The sequence below is a fragment of the Pezoporus occidentalis genome, unplaced genomic scaffold, assembly GCF_034315485.1.
Source record: "Pezoporus occidentalis ecotype Australia unplaced genomic scaffold, CSIRO_AGI_Poc_V1 ctg49, whole genome shotgun sequence".
Classification (NCBI taxonomy): domain Eukaryota; kingdom Metazoa; phylum Chordata; class Aves; order Psittaciformes; family Psittacidae; genus Pezoporus; species Pezoporus occidentalis.
Genome location: NW_026915824.1, coordinates 2,101,184 through 2,123,295, shown reverse-complemented (window position 1 = coordinate 2,123,295; position 22,112 = coordinate 2,101,184). Strand labels below are relative to the sequence as shown.

The 22,112-nt window shown below is 40.2% G+C and overlaps 1 protein-coding gene across 1 annotated transcript in view; it reads right to left on the bottom strand.

Annotated features, from left to right (window-relative positions):
- DKK2 (dickkopf WNT signaling pathway inhibitor 2) overlaps positions 1-18,154 on the bottom strand; it is a 45,378-nt gene extending 27,224 nt beyond the window's left edge. Inside the window, exon 1 of the mRNA XM_062636681.1 lies at positions 16,997-18,154. Coding sequence (XP_062492665.1) covers positions 16,997-17,254 — 258 coding nt within the window. The 5' untranslated portion in view covers positions 17,255-18,154. The remainder of the gene's footprint in view (positions 1-16,996) is intronic.
- Positions 18,155-22,112: the final 3,958 nt, after the last annotated feature.

Sequence of the window (22,112 nt, the reverse complement as noted above, 5' to 3'; positions counted from 1 at the left end):
AAACTGAACGGTGTAATATCGCAGAGAAAATGGTAAGCGAGTGTGAAAGCTGAGAAGGATAGAAAGGAATTCAGCAGTAACCTGCCGATTCAAGAGCAAATGCAGGTTCTCAAAGCAAATACTTTTCCTATCAGCATTAAACTGAGATATTCTTCTGCTTGGAACCTCTAGAAATAGTGAATAGAGCAAAATTTTTTCCTGAAATGATTAAAAAGAAAAAAGCATCATTTTATTAAAAGAATTTTGATGGGAAAATGAAGCAGTCCCAGTGAAGTTTTGCGTTTCCATTCCATGTTTTTCTGTTTCCTGTTAAGCACTAAAAACACTCACAAATTCTAATGTTTCCAGGAATTCTAGGACCAGAATATTTTGTCAAAAAATGGAGTTCCAAAAGTAGAAAACATGTTAGGTATGCATCTTTTGAAAACAAATATTTCCAAGGCAAATTTAGAAAATAATTTTGTTTAAAGAATATTGATTTTAACAGTACCATTTTTAACCTGTGTACTAACTATTAAGCTTTATGACATTTAAAACCATTCATTAATTCTCTGAAAATGCTTTAATTCCTGTTGTGTAAATGTTTGGATTGGCCATCTATGTTATCATCTTCCAAACTCTTTGAGTTCCTTAAAATATAATATATTCGTTTCAGAGAAGAGCATTTTTACATCATGGGGAACTTTAGACAGCATACAATAGCAAGTTTTTGGAACCACTGACATAAAACTTTAGCATAGTTGATGACTGATCTGACCAGACATTATACTTAAAATGACAGGCTTTCACTCATGGATTAATCAAGTGGTCCGTTTATGCTTTTGAAAGAAATGGTCATCTGCTGAATACAGGTCTTGGTGCAAGTTTCAGTAAACTGAAGTGCATTCATTTTAATTTATACTCACACAACAGTGGACCATCTTGGGAAGGTAATTCCACTCTGTGCCTTTGAACTGTTTGAATGACTCAGTTTAACTTCTGCACCCTTTAATAATAATGATACAATCCTTTGAAGGTAATACAACATGGAAGTTAAAGTATTTCTTTTTGCATATGTTAAAAGTCTGCTGAATTTTAAAAGAAAACCTAGACAGACCTGGTTCTCCTTTGGGAAAAGGAGAGACAAGATTCTGCTCCAAATCCTACTTCTTATTTCAAATAAAAGTTTGATTCTCTTTCAAAAGAAGCGCCTACTTCTTATTTCAAACTCTGTGTCATAAAAACAATTTCTGTATTTTCTCTTTTCAAGCAAAGAGATATCATTGGATAACCAAAAACAATCTCCAAAAACCAAAATCTATGTTGGTCTCACCAGTGCATTCCTATCAGCAACAGCAATGCTATGACATTAAGATGCAAGTAGCAAACCAACGTTTTTATCACCACATCATGCAGACCTGTACTGGCTTCAGTGGCTGACAGTGCATAGGCTAGAAAAGACTTGGTAACTTCTCCAATCAAGAGCCCATCAACAGAGATGATATATTATTTTTAATTAGCTGCCTATTACCAACTCTTTTTTTCTTGAATGCTTGTGCAGTGCTGATCCATGCACTCTAATTTTATAATTATTTAACAATTCATTTTTATTTATTGTCTTACAAAGGCATAATACCACTGTCTTGAGAGGAAAACAAGAGGGAAGAATTTGGAGGTTTTAATTAAATTTTGAAAGTGCTGAAATGAGAACAGTCACAGACAATGTAGTGGAGCTGTGACCCAGGCTTTCTCTAGACATCTAGTTAAACAGGATGATTTTCAAAAGTGATAAGCACCCAGCGTCTTCCAGCTATGACCTGTAAGTATTGCTGGAAGCTCAATTTGAAAAATCAGACTACTTACATAAACTGCAAAAGGGACTTGACAGCCCCACACCAGTGTGGAAAAAAACAAAACCAGCCAGCCAACCAACCAAGCATTGTGGCCCTACCAAATATTGTATCACATGCCCATTAAAAGCAGTGTGCTCAGATAACCAGTATTCTATATGCACAAAACCAGTGAATGACAAATACACACCATTAGCCGGGATTGTTTTTTCCTGGAAAAAAAGGTTTCCCTGTTAAAATCTCTGATTTTAACACCATTTAACATTAACCATTTTTACTGGTGTTAAAGGGTACTTCAGAGTAGCAAGGGTACTTCAGAGTAGCAAGTTCCTTTCCACTTTTGCTTTAAAGTGGGTAGACTGAACTTGGAAACATCTATCAAAAATCATGTACTGCATTAGCCATAAATGTGACAAGACTCATCACAACAATTAACTTGTCAGAAGATGTTACGCCTTGCTTTCAAGTACAGTAGAGAGGCAGCAGCTCTGCCAAGCTGTTTACTGAACCTGGGTGGTTGGAATGCCAAAGTAAACAGGTGTGTTAGCCCTGGCTTTTAACTGGTTTGGAGCTTGCTGGTGGAAGAGGTAATCAAAGAAGACTTTTTAATTTTGTTTTTAATACTATTGATATTGATAAGTCAGAACTGGTAACTGGAGACTACAGCCAAAGGGAACACAATGTTTTTTAGACGGCAAATTCCCTCTTCTGGCTAATGTGAAGGGAGATTGAATAAAAGCAGAGAAAAGATTCCACCCACCACCACCGGCCCTTACAACACAATGACTTCTGATTAGGTTCCCTAAAACCTCTGATCAAATACAAAGTAAAATATTCTTGGTTTGTTGACTGTAATCCTGATTTGCTCTTTCTCTTCAGTTGTATCTGTTGGTAGATGGAGCCAACCAACCCTATACTTTCCTGGTGTGAGAGTATTTCCCGTTAAAACTGTAGCAATATTGGAAACATTAGACTTTTCAAAGAGCTGTAAGGTTGTGCTAACAGAAGAAATGATAAATATAATTTGCACTAGTAAAGCATTCCATTAACGAATGACTGAAATATATAAAGCATCTTTAGAGGAAAATCTCACTTTTGTCTTCCAGGGTTGGATATTTTCACCAGTTTAGGATATACTTCACTAAGAGGCAGGAGGAAGTATTGGCTGCTTCCACCATGAGTTCATAAGGAAGTGACTGTCACTTACTCTGCCGTCGAGTTCAAGTTTGCTAATCTTGCCTATAGTGAACTCTGCCCTTCAAAGATAACTGTGCATACAGAATGGCTAAGAGGTCTAAGATAAAATAAGGTGAATTCTGAAAGCAAATTTAAATCAGTTCATTGAGATATATAGTGTTTAACATAGAAGCTCTCTACAAAATTACAGGATGCATTTATGAAGTTTCTATAAAGTATGAAGATACTCAGCCTGATGAATAATGATAATTTGGGAGGGAAGAATTTACTCAGGAGCAAAAAAAAAGCTTGAGGAAGCAACAAAGGGAAGGAAAAAGACAACCCAAAACCAAACCCTTCCATTCTGAGTGATGACATGAAAATTTGACACTTTTCTGAAGTATTTACTTCTGTAGCTGACTAAATGGTAGCAAAATTCTTTGAAAAGTCTCCCTGACTTGTTCGTGCTACATACTTTGTAAATCCATCCCCAGCCTTTTTGTCTGTTTCTTCATTTTTCCATCTCCTTTTCATTATAAGTCAAGTTTTCCACTTGCTGCAGCAACTGCTTTGGAATATTTAACATTTTGTCTAGAAGTCTCTCTGGAAAACAAACCCACACTGAAGTTCACAGGAATATTCACACTGATACGCATGGGCATTAGCTAGGATATGAAATTGCCTACTGTCATAGACCCACAGATTGACTCCAGGAAAAAATATGCCTAATATTTATATATGCACATCCTGAGATTAAAAAAACAACACGAATGCTTACATTGAACCATATATGCTTAAGTTTCCTGATAAACTGAAGTAACAAGTTGGGTTATTTATGATACTGATAAAATATAAATTGATATTGCACATGTTGATAAAAATTGAAAATTATTTATAAGCTACAAAAGTACATAAAAGTTGCCATAACGTATCAGAGCAAAGTGGTTAGCATCCTGCTACTTGCAAATACTCCAAGGAGTAAGAGCATAGGCAAGTACATAAGGATTTCTCCCAGATGCGTTCTTCCAGCTTCAGCCAACAGCAGCTTAGACCCATCTAAAGCTTTAAGTTTTACCACTGCATTTAGTACCTACCACTGCAATCTCTCATCTCTGTGCCTGTTTCATCTCCATTTGAGCAGTTCCATATGTCTCCTGCAGCATCATGTGGCAATGAGCTATATAATATGAAAAAGTAGCTCCTCACTGCCTGACAATTTCCCACCATCTTGCTCTTCTTCTAGTGTAAATACTGAGTGATTGCTCTCCACTCACCCTTTCCAAACTCTTCAGTATTTATTTCATATATCTCTGTCCTGTTCTCCCATGGACACCCTTTTTCCAAATTGGGACATCATATCTTATGCAATTTCTTCTGTGTTAAAGGAGTTCCGCTGCTCTGATCATCCCTGCCGGCCTCCTCCCCTGTAATCCTGACTGCTTCTATATCCTTTTAACAGTGATTCAGCAACGTGAATTTAGAAGTAGGGTAAAAATGCCCTCTGTTTTGTTCTCAGTTCCTGATGTTCTACTTGCTTTTTTTTATTACTTTTTTTTACTGCTGCTGCTTCATCATTAACTGACAGCTGAAGTGACTCTAGAAGTTCTCACTGTATGTGCTTAGCTGCCATCACATTATGCCATTCATGATGCCGTGTACATTACATTATGCTGTGTGCATTGCTTTATACTGTAGAAATGGAATTTTACTCATGGGTTTTATTTCTCAGATGCTCAGTATACTGACATTTGTGGTCTGTTTAAGTTCTTACTGTTCATTAAAAACTTTTGTGCCTCATTAATCCCTAATTTTCCAGACAATTTACCAGTAAGTTGAACAGCATCAGCCTCTAAAAGATTTGTGTGGAACTTTGCTTGTAGCCTCTCTGCATTGTGAAAGCTGGCTGTTTAGTCCTGCTTACTTTTTCCTGGCTACTGATCATTTATTAGTTATTCTATTTCTTTGACGTCTTTATAATTGAGCTATAGATCCCTTCACACGAGTTCTTGAAGAGCAGTGGTAAATTACTTGCCAGAAATGTTGTTTGATTTTGATTTGTCATTAGCCTGGTAAGAGAGTGCCGTTTTGAAACATTAACCTTAACATTATCTTTACAAATATAATTAAGGCTAAATATTAAGTGTTTTGTGAGGTAGGCTGGAAGGAAGAGGGAAGCCTCAGCCTCACACATGTTATCAGGACAGCAGGGCGTTTGAGGTTTTTTGTTCTGGAAAATATTCAGGTGAAACATACTGTGAAAATAAACTTTAGAAGAAGCAAATGTTCACAAAATGTCTCCTAGTAGCTACTGTTTAATTTCCTGTTGATTGGGTCATTTAGGACAGAAGAGGATCAAAAGTAAAAGCAGTGTGATATTTTACTAACCAGTGGTCAAAGCATACAAGCACAAAGACTTCCAGTGAAGTCAACAGCACCAGGAGCAGCCAAGCTCTCTGTCCTGGTGTAACACATACGTGTTGTACCACTGACACCACATGAACTGTGTTCATGGCTGGTCTTTTCTGCTCATGCTGTTTCAGCAGCATGGCTCACTGAAATTCATCCCTGTGCCACTTAAGCAGCCTTTTGAGCCCTTCAGCTGGTAACTGACAGAACTGGTCTGCCCTTCAGTGAACGGGTAAAACTGAAATGTAAAGTGCTACATCACAAAAGTCTTGCATTTAAAAAAACCAAACCAAAACCAAAACCAACCCAAAAACATCAACCCCCCCGAACCCCAAACAAAAACCCCCACACAAACTCTACAACATGAGACCCAAATGCTGACCAGTAGCCAGAAGGAGCACTGGAGGTCAAACCAGGGAAAGATAGGAAATAAAACTCAGAAGCTGTCAGTCTGTTGTGCAATCTGTTTTCACAGAATCCGCTAAATCAGTGAATTCCACTGCAGCTTTTGCTCCTACCGCTGCTATAGCCACAGTATCTGTGAAATGACTTAGACACATCTCTGGAGAACAGCATGGGTCCGGTGCTTCCAAAAGGCCAAAGTCAATACATTCATGTGTCAGATACATGTGCCAGGGTAGTCGTCCCAGCTGCACAACACATGATGTGTCAACTGCTTTACATAGGGTGGGTCAGGAAGAGGCTCATTAAAGAGAAATGCTACAGCTCTGCTTGCAACATCTCTGCATCCTTGTCCAGATTTACATCAAAAAAAAATGACACTGCTTCAAGAAAAGGGTTATTCTGGATGGAATTCAAAACCCATACAGAAGGGCCAGAGGAACTGTGTACATTAGATACAGATCCATCATCAATTTTTCATGTCATTATTTTACTGTTGAGGGAACTGCACAAATTATTCTAACTTTTCCTGTAATAGTAATTAATTCAAATTATTCTGATGATCAAATTCAGACTTTCTTACATTGCTGATGAAAGACAAGAGAGCTCCTTTTCCCTAAAGCGTGCTTTGCAGTGAGAGAGTCTCAGCTGGATGTTTTCCTCTGAGCTGAATTTCTCTCCTTCATGGAAAAGGCCACAGTCCCACTCCCAAAAGGCATGCAGTACCTATTTCCCAATGAAAACATTCAAGGAGTTAGGTACATAAATACTCTTCAGATTCGGTCTATCTATAAACAGTGCCTAACCTTTGAAATGGCCTCCTGTGCAGAAGCATGCGGCACCTCTTGGATAAGACAAGAAATGACACAGTACATTCTGCAGAGTAAGGAGCCAAAATGTGGCATTTCTGGGCAGCATGAACTTGCTTCTGTGGCCACATTTTTTTGCTGCATCTGCTGTGAAAGAGTGCTGGAGGGGAGCAAGCTGCATCACTTCTTTGAACACTGAATTGTGACCACCATTACGAACGTTCCCCTCAGTGCACCTGAAAGTTGTTCCTGAACAAGTGAAGATATCATCACATGGCTGTTACAGTCAATTATGTGTTTTCTCCCATTTTCCCCTTCCTTGACTCTTCCATTAGGACCTTTAGCTGTAAAACAGACTTTAGTCCCACCAAATTCAAGAGTGACAGCTGCACCCCAGACCTGGTACTCATACACCTTTGTATAACATATGCACCAACTTCTACTTATATAAAATCTTTAAAACAGAATTAAGACAATGCTATCCTACTCTTTGTCTGCTTGTTCTAATTGGAGGGGGATTCTGTGGCTAAATCACTGAGACAAGAGCCTGAAAATGTCAAATGGTATCTCAGCTACCCGGGCCTGTCTGTGGTATATGCCTGTTCAGAAGAATGAAAGATTTTCACCGTGCTAATCCTTCTTACATACACAATCTGCGCCACATTTGCAATTTCTTTTTGGCTTTATTTTTAACAGGGCCTTAAAACATATTTTTCCTTGAAATGACAACATTTTTTCTGCCCTCTTTGTTCGTGGGGCTTTGTGTGCTCATAAACAGTTTAAGAGTTCCCTTCACACCTGTGGTGCACATGTGTGCCTGTAATAAAGTCTCTTATCTATCCTTCACTGATAACTTTCAAGAACAGTGTTTAAGAAAAGGCAACATCCTTGCAACTGTAACAAATAAACCCAAACCCCATACCTACAGCAGTGACAGTGTGCCTGGAAAGAAGGGAACCTGACTCATGAAGCTCATCAGAAATTGGCTTTCCAAAGGACTAAGGAGCATCTCCAATTTTACTGCCTGGTATTTAAACCCTCCCTAGCCCGAATTCATGGAAGCGCATCAATAACAAATACTGCATGAATGCACATCATCTGCCTATCAGTCATCTCCATGCATAAAAGCCTTTAAATATTTTATAAATGTTTTTTAATAAAGCCATCCAAAATCCCTGTCAAGCACAGGGTCAAATATGTGCTTCCCAGCTTGGTAAATCAAGAAAGCAAGCAGGGAAAAGCTAAACATTCAACTTCAACTTTCAAACTTATTCTTCCAACCACCTGATAACCTTCCCCCTTCAGTGCTCCAGGCAGTTGTTTGTTCTACACTTGAAGTGAAAAACAAAGATAAAATAGCTCCTGCATTTTTAATAATAATAATAATGCTGCATTTTGATTTACTATTTATTTTGGTCTAGCACTGTTGTTTAGATAATAGTTAAACCAAGATTTTCATATTCATATAGACAAACACATAGGCTAAGAAAGCCTAAGTTGCTACCACTAAAATCCTTAGAAAACCTTGTACTATCTAGTACATTTGATATATTTGTGCAACACCAAAACTTAGAACCTCCTAATTCCCATGTATAAAAGATGCATCTTCTTTCCCATTCTAGTCACTTCGCCAGAGAAATGACGGGACAGAGCCTTCCTTACCCTCGCTACTGGCCCTGAAGTTGGAGCAGAGAGTCTGAGTGGAAGGCAAGGGGACCTGTAACTCCTTTCCAGCTGGCAAACCCTGCTCAAAGACACAAGAAAGCAGCCTGTACCATCCCAACATTTTGCTTCATCCTTCCTTGATGTTTCTGGTCTCCACGTTACTTATTTGGAAAATCATGCCAAAAATGCTTCCCCCGGAGACTTGTTTACACAGCAGGGAGCGGATCAGCACACATTAGACTGCAGTGCCGTGACTTCTCTTTTTCGCTGGCTTGTGCTGGTTGTACTCTGCTCTCACCAATGTCACTCGCTGGGCCCCAACACCAAGGTCTCTGTGGAAGGAAAACCCTAAGTTTGCCTAACCACAGGACATTTTGTGATCAACAAGACTTTCCCAGCCTCTTTCAGCTTAAGTACTGGTACAAAGTCTGAGAGAAATTTCCCTCCACAGAAAAAAACCTTAATAATCTTCTGGTTAGACAACACCACACATTACATTCTGATGCTTAATAAATTGTCATGAAGCTATAGTACACGCATTCACTTGGTCACTTCTACTTTTAGCAATAAAAAGCAATTGGGACTGAAGTTCAGTTGCAATTTGTTGCAGCTGTTGTGGCAAGGACCCCCTCAGAAAGTAATTTCCAGAGGATTCTTCTTGTTAAAAAGCCATTTCCTTGGCAAGGGGTGAGATGTCTGGAAGATAGCAACAGGGACAAAACCAAGCAGAGGCTTACAAGAATTCCTGAAGAGCAATTTAAAAACCCTGTATTTATTCTAACAATTGCAAAAACATTTTATTCAGCTAAGCAGTTTAGCCCCTCCACCAAAATATAAAGTAGACCTTAAAGCCTAATTTTTGTTATGCAGTTTTCCTCACTACCCCTAAGACAATACATGAAGCAGCATCAACCCTCTTGTGGCTCTATGTCATACTGGACAGACCGTTTTCTCCTTTTAAACCCATGCTCTATAACAGAGCTTTGAACAGGGACCATATAAGCCAAAGCACGTTTGCGTTATACTCCGTATGAACTCTGCAGTAACAAAACTGGGGAAAGCACTCTGGCACACCAGCAAATTAGCTGAAAGGGCAGGTGGAGTCTTCCTTAGAGCTTCCAGCATTGGGAAGCCCAAAATCTATTTTCAATAGTGACGTCAGAAAACAACCTAAGCTATTTGAGATGGGATCCAAATACCATTATATATGCTGGACCTAGATTTCTGTGGCTTCTTTTGAGCTGACATGAATACCTGTCGTTGGCCATCCAGAGTACTGCTGCTGTACTTCATGAAACACCAGAGTTTTGCTGATGAAAAAAGAACATATAAAATAAATAAAAATGCTACAAGGAGGGAAGTCATATGAAAGCAAAAGATTAAACAGAAGATGGTAGCACATCTGTCACTACCTTTATTTTTTTTTTTTTGACAGTGTAAATCTTTCTTATACTTCTGAAAACGAATTAAGTTAATGCCAGCTAGATTAGTTAAGCTTAGCATTTCGCGTTTCTGTTAGTGGTTTTACATACAGTTCTCTCTCCTGCTTCCAAGACCTTGTTTTACACCAGTGTCCAGTTTTAGGACCTTTGCAGGCAGTCAAGAAGGGGTGCACCATTTTCTGTAGGAGCACATAGCAAAAGAAACAATTCTGGAAACTACCCTGCTTTGTGCAAAAGGAAAAATAACGGAGCTTGTCCCCCATCAGATGCATTACTTTCCCCAATGCCTTTATAGTTAAGAATGAGATTCCAAGAATACAAGTTTCTTGCTGCAACATAAACATATTCTCTTTGCAATTCCTTTTAAGAGAACTCCACTTCAGGCATTTCAGACTTGCAGAGAAGAAATAACACTGACAGCAAATCACTGCTTCACTCAATGCAAGCTGCCAAAACGCGTAGAACTGAACCCTGTCCTCTCATTCACTGGACCGATAAATATGGTTTTAAAAGCATGCACAGCCTGGTTCACACTTACATGATGCACAGAGAATGAGGCAGAGGGCTTGCAGAATGAAGCAACACCTCATTCCCGAGCATGTGCAGAACAGTCCACCTTCACATACTGCTAAAAATGCTAAGCCAGTGCCATTTGCACTACATATGTGCAACATGCATGTCTCCAAGAGTCATTACTGCGCATTCGAAAATTCAATCATATCAAAGCTTAGCTTCAAGAAAGTCCCAAGGGGCTGAACTGTGTGCTTATGTGCTTTGAGGGGGAAAAAACAACAACTCTTACATTTTTATTATTTTTTGTAGCATTGCTCCAGTTTTTCCTTTAGCTGCTAAATGAGTGAACTCCGTGCTCCTACTGTGTGTTTATATCCACTTATTTTCATAACTCAATTTCTGCTTGTGTGAACACAAATATATAAATCATAGATGGATTTAAGGCAGATCCCATTAAAGCTGTAAGTACAATGAATGAATCTCATTATTTTATTTGAAAACTGCTGTGCTTTGGTCATTTTGTATGGCCATGTGTATCCTTTTATGCCATCTAACACTACTTTCTGTAGCTTATTCTAGAGCAAAGGTTTCTGCAATGACCTTAGAAGTATCACAAATTCACCTATTTTCACATTTCATTGTAATGTGAAAACTGCTTTGTGTTCATGAAATTTTCCATTCAAATAAATCTGTCTTTCAATCACAAAGAGAAAAATTATACTGAAAAAAAGTGACTGTTTGGGAATGCACATGAGCATTGCACATCTTATACCCTGATTAAAAAAGAAGAGGTGAATGTTTGTGTTCTCTAATGAGAATAAAGACTTTTGCAGGTAAAAATGAAAGTTACAAAACGAACCTTCTGATCTTGGCTTTCATATGGGCCTTTCACATTGATGGACATGAAGCTCATAGAAGCTGTTTTCAACCTAAAGGTACCTGAAATACAGCCTAGAACACAGCACTGAAAGACAAGGTTTTCCAAAGGATCATCCTCAATTCCCCGAAAAGACAAAAAAAAACAAACAACAAACAAAAATAAAAACAACAACAACAAAAACAAACAAACAAAACAAACAAACAAAACGCTTGTAGTTTTACTGATGCAGAATAAGCAGAGAGGCATCTCCTGGTTTTCTTCCCTATTTCTGTAGTGTCATACAAACTTCAGCTCCTCAAATCTATCATAAATGCATAACAACTGCAGTGCCGACATCAACAAGAACCTCCCCAGCACCATAGCAGGACATGGTGACAAGCCACATGCTAACGATGAGCCAAGTGGGAGCTGCAGTCTGGGTCCAAGCCTGACTCATTGCACCCTGTACTCTTGTCAGCCACAACCAGTGTGTACATGAGGGGGCAGCATGAGCTTGGCAGGGTCTTTAGCAAGTCCAAGAAGGAAAGGAAGGTCTCTGCTTTGAAGGTGTTCTCCAAATTAATATTTCTACATAAAACTTGTTTGAATGCACTTTAAAAAATTCTCAGCTACACAAAACCTGAAGAGGAAAGCAATGTTCAAAAAACAAACAGGAGCAGGAGCTTCATGAAACTCCTCCTCTGCAGAGTTAAATCCCTTCTAAACAACATATCCAGGGCGAGGCATTTGTAAGTACAACTGTAAAAGAACCAAAGGCTCAACTGACAAACCATGAGATATGAAGTGCTTGCAAGATACATCCGGTGTTGAGATAATTAAAATCAAAATTAAACTTGTGCTATATTTGCATCTGCAAAACATCAGTTAATCAAACATAATGAGTTAATCAGACTCATTTTTTTCTGAGGGCAAAATATAATCATGCTTCATCATCTTTTGTGTTGTCCTTGGACTCTGACAGACTTTCCAGGCAGAAACAAACTCTTTGTAAGTATTTGCACACCAAATAGCTCATCAAAGTCCTGGAAGATGTCTAGTCATTGTTGCAACATTAATAGGAAATAGTTGCATTAAAACCACTTTATAGGAGCTTTTTCTCTATATTAAGAAGTCAAATAACAATAACAAATTGAAGGGGACACCAAGGATGACCCAGGAAGAAGATAATACTCCGCACCCCATTTTTGCAATCAAGGGACAAGCCACTCAGCTATTTAGCAAGACTGCTGCCAGTAAACCAGTATGCCTCCCAGATTCCTAAGAGCAAACAGCAAGAGCAAAGAATACATTCTCTGGTGACCTCTGCAGATTTAGCAATTCTGTATTTATTTCTTTAAAAAAAAAAAAAAAAAAAAAAAAAAAAAAAAAAAAACAGCTGTTGCTGGATGTAATTTCTAGGTATTGTAATTAATTTATTTTTAATCCCATGTAGAAATAATTTACGCTGTCTTGTTTGCTAGCTATTCAAGATATTGTGGTTACATTTTTGGTGTCTTTGGTACATTTTATTGTAACATTCTCAGGGTACTGCAGTCAATTACTACATCTCACGCTGTTTTACTTGCTACAAAGCATCATCCAAGCATTCTCTAGCAAGTCCTTGTGGGTAGCTGTGTCCTGTTCAAGAAACACATGCATGTTCATGCATCGATACATATGAGATCAGTGTCAATGTAGCCATTTGGATTAATGCCTTTTTGGTTTGGTTTCTGTGGTCTCAAGCCTCTTAGTTCAAACTGTGATACAGTTTAAAATAAAATAAAAATTAAAAAACTTTATTAAACCGAGTATATTTGGAATACAAAGGCTGATCTAATATCTGCCTATTGTGCCTCTGCAATGTTGAAACTTGTCCCAGCTTTTCACTCCTTTCTCTCTTTTCCAGACCCCATTATCTCTCATTCAGCCCCAAAGTTGTGCCAGCCCCCTCTCTTGGCCATCCCAGTTCCCTTCATTGCTGCTGCTCCCGTCTGTGTGGAAAGTGGGAGTGACAGTCCCAGTGGGAAGCACAAACCCAACCAGCTACACAGCAGCAAAGACGAGCTGAAACAATGGCTTGTGGCCAGGACTTGGAAAGGGCAAAAGATAATAGCACCCATAGATTAAAGAAGGAAAATGGCTGGAAATACAGTTTGGTAGGTCTCAGCCTACTAGATCATTACAGGTGGTTGAGTATGAAGGAGTGCAAACACCAGCACTGATGGAGGGGACTGTATCCCAGAGGCAAGAAGTGATAAAGATGGTGAAGTGAAATAGTGAGGTTATAGAGCCATCATCCAGGAATCTCTGGAAAGGCTATGCCTTTCTATTAGAGCTACAATATGTGGGATTTTCCCTTTCAAGCTGCATCTCTATAGTTGAGCGAGAGTGTTCACATGGAGAGCTTGCCCTAACACAGTGGAAGGTATAGCTAACACACAGAAAAGTTAACCCACCATCGTGGCTAATGTGGCCTTTTTCATTTATGACTCTATTCACTATATCATATTTATTTAGGGAGATGACACATCCAGAACAATTTCCCAGAGAAGCTACAATACAGAAGTTTTAGCTGTTCCTAGAAACAGCTCTCTAAATGGAGTTTTGAAAGGAAATTAGTGCCAGACAATATACAGTACTGACCACCCTAAAAAATAACCTTGTCTAACATGCTCTGTATTCTGAGAAAATTTTTCCCTTGTGCAAATGCTGTAGATACTTTCCGATTCTTTGTGAAATTCAGAAAACATTAACAGTTTGCATAAAGGGGAAAACAGGAGAGACAGCACAGAGCAGTGAAGACAGTGAAATCTCACCGATTTAGCACGTCAGTGCTTCTCATTCTCTGCTGATCCAAGGCAGTAAAGGGAATAAGAATAGAAAATAAATAATATTCCTCAGAAAGACATAAAACCTAAGTCTTACTAAAATCCTCATTTGCCCTGCCAGTCCTTCCAGCAAGTTATATCAGCTTGCTTTGCTCATGTGAGTATTTTCATTAATTTGAACTGGAACTTTGCCTGACAAAGGAGCGCTGGATCTTCCCTTTCTGGGCAGAAGCACTGTAACTACCAGCTGAAAGACATCAACACTCTAGATAAGCCATGAACTATTGTATCTGTTGATTTATTGCTGATTAAAGACTCCCAAGTTGCTCCGAGTCCAGAGAATTAACATAATTGAAAAACAAATAGGTTGCTGGCTGATGGGCTTTTCATCAGTTTTGGTGAGAGTCCTCCAATTTCCACTATGTGTATCCACAGGGGGTTGAATGCACAGCTCAGAGCTGTCACAGCAGCAAAATTCTATCAATTTTCCTTTAAGTTGCATGTCCTTGTCCTTACTAAAGCTATTTCCTAATCGTAAACAGGACACTCGACTCACTATTTAATGTTACCAAGACATAAAATGTAGCCCTACTTTTGACACCTTATAAATTCTACTCATGCAACAGATTATTTATGAAAGAAAAGCGCAGGCCTGTTCTTTTAGCAAACGGCTTGCAATACTTCAGTACAAAATCCCATAATCTAAACAAATCAAGTACTAACCTAATAAGAAGGTACTTGAAAAAAATTATGAAAATATCATGTCTTAACTGGTTGAGATGCGTGACACCGCTGCTAAAAAATGCAGTGGCTTACCAACCCTGCAACTGGAAGTATCACCATGATATTGCATTATCACAAAAGCTACTTTTTTTAAATTCTTTTTCTCTTTTCTCTCTCATCTCTCTTCTGTTTTCTTCTCTTTTCTTCCTTCCTTTCCATCCCATCCCTTCACTTCTGTTGCCTTTTCTTCTTTGCATTGCAAGCCATTGTTAATTTTGTTGCTTCAGGCATATGGCCAAAAGTAGCATCTACAATTACTGGTAGCAAATCTGAACTATTTTCATGGACTACATCTGTGCAGGAGCCAGGGATAGAGTCTCAGGGAGAGGGTGAAATCAGCACCAACAGCCCTTAACTGGAGGTCAGGCTTTGCTCCCCGGGAGCCAAAATCACTGATTCTCCAGGGGTCTTTGCTTGTGCTACAAACAAGACACCTTAACATGCATGCCATCTCTTCTACCACTACAGATACTTACAGCGTTATCTCTGATTTGAAGTTTACTTTGTGAGTTCTTGCCAGTAACTGCAAGTCCTCAGCAAACTATCCAGGTTGGCAAGTAAGGAGCAAATCCTGCAAAAGCAACTGGTGGACAGTGCAACTGTTTCCCAGGAACTGGGTGACTTATAATCAATCATTCTCAACTTGTGTTGAATATACATTGAAGTGCTAAGGGTGTTGTACAAAGTGAAAGGTAGCAAGATTTTCCAAAGGACAAAAATTGTAGATCATGTTTGAGTCTGTACAGTGCAGCCCCACAAGTACCCACATGAAAACTGATGAGACTGAAACAACACTCAGCTGGAAAATGAGTCCTATATATTGGCTTTTTATGAATATACAGAAAAGAAAAGAAAGCACAAGGAGAACATATAAGAAAGCATATCATGCTCCTGTATTTCCTCAAGGTGATTTAACATAGTAATTATTACAATGTGCACTAGGAAAGAGCACAGTACTTTAGTAATATGAAACTTCTACACAGCATCTGCTACCAGACTTCACTCAAGAGGTAAGGAGAGGTGACTAAATTCTAAGTAAATTATAAAACAATTGAGTGGTTAGGGAAAGAAAGCTTGGAGGAGTTTAAAACCAAGTATCTCACGCATAAAAACCTAAACTGCCACCACTGCTATTACGCCTGCACAAAAAAACAGATGATAACATTCAATTATTAGGAAGCTGATGTGAAACACTTTCAGTGGATTTCTTGAACTTGCAGCTTTTTCGCTGTTTTAAGAAATATGCAGGCAATATACAGATCCTTCAGGCACTGAGTATTTTGCCTTTTTAGTGCTGAATGTTGGCAGCTCCCTTGCTGCTACACTGTTTGTTGCTTATGAAAAGCAGCTATATTTAGAGGTACTAGTAATACCAAGCAGTATAAAAAAAAATCTATGTTTTCTGAAGAAACCTACCTCCGTCAATACTACAATGTGCAACATTCTTACCATCCCCATTAGACCTGACAGGGTAGTAGAAGACTGATGGCTTAAAATACTGCTTTGCATCTTACCACTGAGGTAGCTGAATGAAGATAATTTTCTACCAGACTTCCAAGATTCCAAGCAGGATAGAGAAGAAAGAAGAGTGCATAAGTAAGCCAGGGTCTTTTTTTTCATAAAGTTTTTCTTCCTTACACACTTTGTATTCAGGGCTATTACTGCCTACTTATCTCAGCTGGACATAACCAAACAAAACTTCCACAACCACTGGAGCACATACTGGACAAGTAACCTAGAATTTATTTACTGTCATATTAAGCAAATGAATGTGACATAAACTATTCCACTGGGACGGCATCTTTTTTTACTCCCATCATGAAGAAAGGTAACAGAGATCAACTTGCCACGTGTGATTTTTAAAACCAAGTTTGTTTCACCGCTGTAAACACAGTTGTCACTTCATGCTCAAATATTCCCCAACTATTCAAATTCGATTAATTTAGTGTCTGAGAGTTACAACAAATTTCTTCCTTTACTTCTAGCAATGCTCTGGAGAAGTCAAACAATGAATTGCTGAAGATGGTAATTTTTTTTAGACTACTCTTTCTTCCATCAATTATGAACCCTACAGAGAAGATGGAAAGGTTTAAAACCTTCCAACTCCCACTTGCACAGTTCGTAACACCAACTGTGAGATGTTATTGTCCCAGACAATCCTGAATGAAGTTAATTAATTGATTTAACACAGGGAAGCTTTAAAAACAACGTGAGGGAAGACTGGAAGTTATTTGCATATAGTATGCAGACAGACAGACACTCGAGCAATGAAGAGATGTCCTACCTCTCCTTGCCGGTGATAGTGCTTGGGAGGTTTTCCCATCTGCTCTAGGATTTTGCCCTTCTTACTGCTAGCAAGTATCAGTCCCTGGTGGATGCCTGTAGATCTGTTGGTTGTCTGAGTTGGAGCCTCCCCCATCAGGGTGGACTTGATGGAGTTCACCTTGGAGCTGGAGCTGTCTAGCTGGGAGCTCTCCACGATCAGGACCGCGGCTAGTAAGAGGAGACAGCAGGAGCACTTATTCCACATCAGCACGATCATCTCCCCTCCCCCCAAAAGGATTATCTTTTCTTTTTTTTTCTCTTTTTTTTTAAGGCAAAGAAAGCAAAAGAGAGAAGAAAAAAAAGTTTTTTTTAAAATATCTCCCGAAGTTGTTAACAAAGCAATGGATTTCAATGCCACACACTCAAGGAAATGCTGCTCTGAGAGACACAGGAGAAAAATAATTAAAAAAAGAATTCCCTAGAAGAGAAAAAAAAAAAAAAAAAAAAAAAACAAAACACACAAAAAACCACAAAAACAGAACTGTCAAGTCTATAGTCACTGAGCAACTCTGATCTGTGAAGTGATGCTTTTTCCTCCAGGTCCTCGAGAAGTCCAGGCAGTTCTTTAGGAACTGAGAGCAATAAGCCAGGAGGCAACTGCACCCAGGGCAGCTCCCCACCAGTGCAGTCACCAGCACGTTTGCTTGAGCTTCAGAGGAAGAGTGAGCGAGTTACTTCCCCCCACTCCTCCTCTCTTGCTGCACAAGCCAGCAGAGAGGAAACTCAAACCAGATCCAATCCAAGCAGCACCGGCAAAAGCTGGGCTTAGTTTTCTTTCACTCTCTCTCCCCCCTCTTTACTTTTTATTCCCCTCCTCCTTTTTTCTGTCTTTTGCCTCAGCCTCCGGAGCCAGCAGGAGTGAAAGCGCCCGATCTCCTCCTCCTCCTTCTCCTCCTCCTCCAGCCCGGCCGGTGCGGTGAGAGGGGTTCAGGGCACCGTGCGGAGCGGCTGGGGCAAAGGAGCAGACCGTCGCGCTGCTCACCCTCGGCTGGGTGCTCCGGCAGCCTCTCGCTGCCCCCTTGTTGTTACAGCTGCGAGCAGCGGGTGCTCCTTCCCCCTTCCCCACCCCGAGAGGGGACACGCCGCACAACCACTGTCACCCCCGCCGTGTCCGTGTGTCTCCGTAGTGCCCTCCTCTCCCGATGCCGCTGTCCCCCAAGCCTGGCGGGTCCCCCTCTCTCCGGACGGGGTGTGCCCGGGTCCCGCGGCCGCGGACATGCGTGCGGCTCTGTGGGCGCGACATCCCCGCTGTCCGATCCCGAGGTTAAGGCTCGCCGGAGGTGATGGGTGCCGGATCTCCGCGCGGGGTCCCCAAGTGGCACTGCCAAACTGAAGCGTGTGTTGGGGTGCTCCCCGAAACCCTCGGAAGACTGGTTCTGAACGTCAGCCCTGCAGGGCCGTGAAAGCACGGGGCTGGCACAAGAGAGCTGCCAAATCTTAACAGCAGAGCCTGCGAAGTCCACTGCCCAGGTAAAAGGCATGTCCAGCCACTAATGCTGCGCTGCAGGACTCTTAAAGGTGACACTTCTCAGAGCCACGGTGCCACTAGCATCCCCAAATAACTATTTTGTTCACTATTTTGCATTTATCTTTTCAATTTCCCCGGCACGAGCACAAATCCGATTGCTGTGAAGCACCCAGGTGCTACTAACCCACAAGCTCAGAGGCACTGCTGCAATACTGAAACACAGTGTTCTTGAAGAAGGCAGGCAAACAGGGACACAGGGTGCAAAATTAGCAGAACTGGGGCAAACCCAGCTATTAAATTGTCCCTGTTACCAACAACAGATTTAGAGCAGAGAACATCGCCTTGGGGCGCTTGTGTACTGCAGTGGAGCAGCTACCAGCCCTTGTTTTTCCCCTGGACATGTGAAAGTGAGTGGAAGGAACAAAAGATGATGAGAGAAGCAGCCCTCTTGCTGTCCCATATGTTCATGTATGAACACTATCTTGTCTGGGAACAGTACGGAGAATTTTCATGTCTTTCCCTTCTCCTGCAGGGTCCCTCCTCTAAGCTATCATAACCTTCCAGCTACTCTGCCTCTTCACATAGCACAAGAGGTGAAGAAGAAAATGAGCACCTGAAATTTAATTTCTTTTAACTTAACAGCTACGCAAAAGGAAGATGCTAAAGCAAGAAATACCAGCGAGGAACCAGGCACTCTTTTATCTCGCAATGAGCACGCAGGGCCTTAGTAGGTCTCTGCAGGGAAGACTCCATGGACCACCCCACCTTAAGTAAGTTTTTTCACATGCTATCTATTGACGTGTGACTGCTAGCAATGTCTCCTAATGTCAGAGTTTGTATTGTATTACACAGAGCATCTTGTAAAGAGTAGATTAATTTACATGTTTTTCCACAGCTCAAACCTCAGAATTGTTTGGGAGGATTTAATCCCATCTCATGGGTCTTTTTTTAAAAAAAATCTTATCTAATCATGTCTTATGTTAGGGGATTACTACTGAGTTTTATGGGGGTTTTAAGTAGCAACAAAAATGGCACATCAGCCCCCAAGACTGGATTTTAAACTGTTCTACTGAGCTCTGGCTCAGGCTTCATATAACGTTTACTGGATTGAAGCTGGAAGCAATTTTATCAGCACTTGATCTCAGAAAATTAGATTCAAAATTCAAATTTCACTTTTTTTCTGTATTCAGCTTTGCGAAGAGTAAGGAATGAAAAAGGCTGCCTTCTTCACGGGATTTTCTTTTTTTCTGTCTTCACGCAGCCTTAAATAAACTAAAATTCCATTTCTGTCTTCATCCTCTATAGCTCCTGAGGACATTTCTAAGAAAATGTTTCTGAAAGATCAGAAAGCAATTTGCAACTTCACAAGGAAGTGATAAAAGCCAGTCCTTTTTGATTGCTTTTGACCTGACTTTTGACACCCAACCCTCCCGGTGTTTCACCCCTACCAAACCCAAAAGCAAACAGCTATCAGGGCCACAGGAAAAGCTTTGACACATAATTTCGTAGAAAGTTGGCAGACAGCCACATAAACACCACACACACACACACAAAAATCACAGCCGCAAAGAAACCCGCGAACCATTCAGGCATACACAAGCGGTGTATATACATGTGAACAGGCAGCCTCAGGCCCTAATGCAGGAGGGCTGATGCCCCCCCCACCCATAGGATCAAACTGAGATGGTGAAACACAAACCAGTAACACCTCCCTGAGTTCTAATAACAAGTCAATCCTGCGTTTCCTCTTCTGATTACCATGGACTGCCCTAGTCACATTTTGTATTCTTGCTGGGGGTAAATACACTTAAATACACAGAACACTTAAGTTACAGTTCACATCTCTCCTCCTAGTATTCTCCATATATACCACCACAGAGCCTTGGATGGCACTAAATTTGTAAAAATATCAAGACAGCAGGTTTTGCAATACTACTACAGAAACTGGACAAGAAAAATGTTATTTTCTCATCCCTAAGATAAAATTATATATGGGTCTGGACTACTGATCAAAATATATGGGAGGTTGTGTTAATTCACACTTCAGACTCAGAATTAATGGTATATTTAACTGGGCTTTGAATCTAATACCTTTGGTGACAGCAATTAGCAACCTCCCTCAAATGATAACTTTTTTTTGATGTTCTCTTACCCAGGAAGGAACAGAAATTTACAAGTTAGTGCTGGAGTGTTCTTCGCCACTTTGCTTTGAATAAGGGAAGATTACAAAGAGGACAAAATAAACTGATGAGGCATGCAAACAGAACCTATGACATTGAAAGCACAATATGATGACCTCATGGGAGTACCATTCAACTCTTCTTGAAATAAATGTGAAAGAAAAGGACATATGTGGTATTAAAGAGAGGCACACAGCACCTAAAGGATCAGACAGTAAGTAGGCTGTCTAAATTAATCATATATCTATTAATATCTTATTAAAATTGTTTTCATTAAATAAACAAGAAAACCACATTCCAGGTCTGTAGATGTAAATATAAAGTTCCCGTGCATCCGTAGCTTTTAGAAATTTGAAGAAAACTAGGAGGAATGCTCAAAGCTTTTCAGATATTTAAGAACAGGTGCCCAAACTCTCTTTTTTTTTTTTTCAAATCAGTCCAGATTCATCTAAGTATCAAGTTCATCAGTCAGCTGGATTCAACTAAGTTTCTATACATTAATTTAAATTTAGTGGGAATGGAAATGGGTATCCCTCCAACAGGGCAAGACCTATCTTGTAACTCACTGCTCTGAAGGGAAGATAGTTTGCAGCATCTGTGAGGAAATGGAAGCAGGTTTTGCGTTGCTACCCTGACAGATGGTTCCCTCCAGAGGAATCAACAACCACTTCACTGCAGGGCAGCTGCTGCCAGACCGACACGCTGCTCGAGACCAAAGAAATCAGTAGATGGACAGAGCACTAAATCTGTGTTAGGGTGGAGATTTTTCCTTAACAACATCATGATATACAGATATACTTGTAGGGAAACAAGCTATTAGGTATTTTTGTCCGTTCCCCCCCCCCCCTTTTTTCCCCTTTTAACTAGTATTCAGTCAATACCCTGAGTACTTCAAAGTGGTCAAACACATTTAGAAACCTAGGTGTGGATTTCCTATGCTTTCCATTGCAGCAACTCTTATGTCCTTTAAAGACACAGATTTACTTCACAATGTCTATGCAAATAAGATGGTATTTAGGCAAAAATACCGAGAAGCATCCCCCCGTTGCAGATTTATGACTGTACCACTGCAACTTTAGATTTTGAGACACACCAAGAACCTCTAAAACACTTAAGAGCCGTGGTGTATCTACCAGAGGAACCAGCTACAAAACTCAGTGGTTGTTACTTGCATGAAGTGCGCTAAGCAGAGGCTGTTACACTACTGAAGATCAGGCAGAGAAAGACCTTACTCCTAAGTTCACCACTAGTTTTGGGTGCCTAGTTTGGAGAAGCTAAGTCCCACATACTTTATGTGTGCGTGGTTAGTCAAACATTTCAGAGCAATGCTGTCTTTTGCCCGAAAATGACATTTTTGCAGCTAACCATACAGAGTAACAGGAAGCATTACCCCACAGATCACAGTCAGTGGTAAATGCTACTTAACA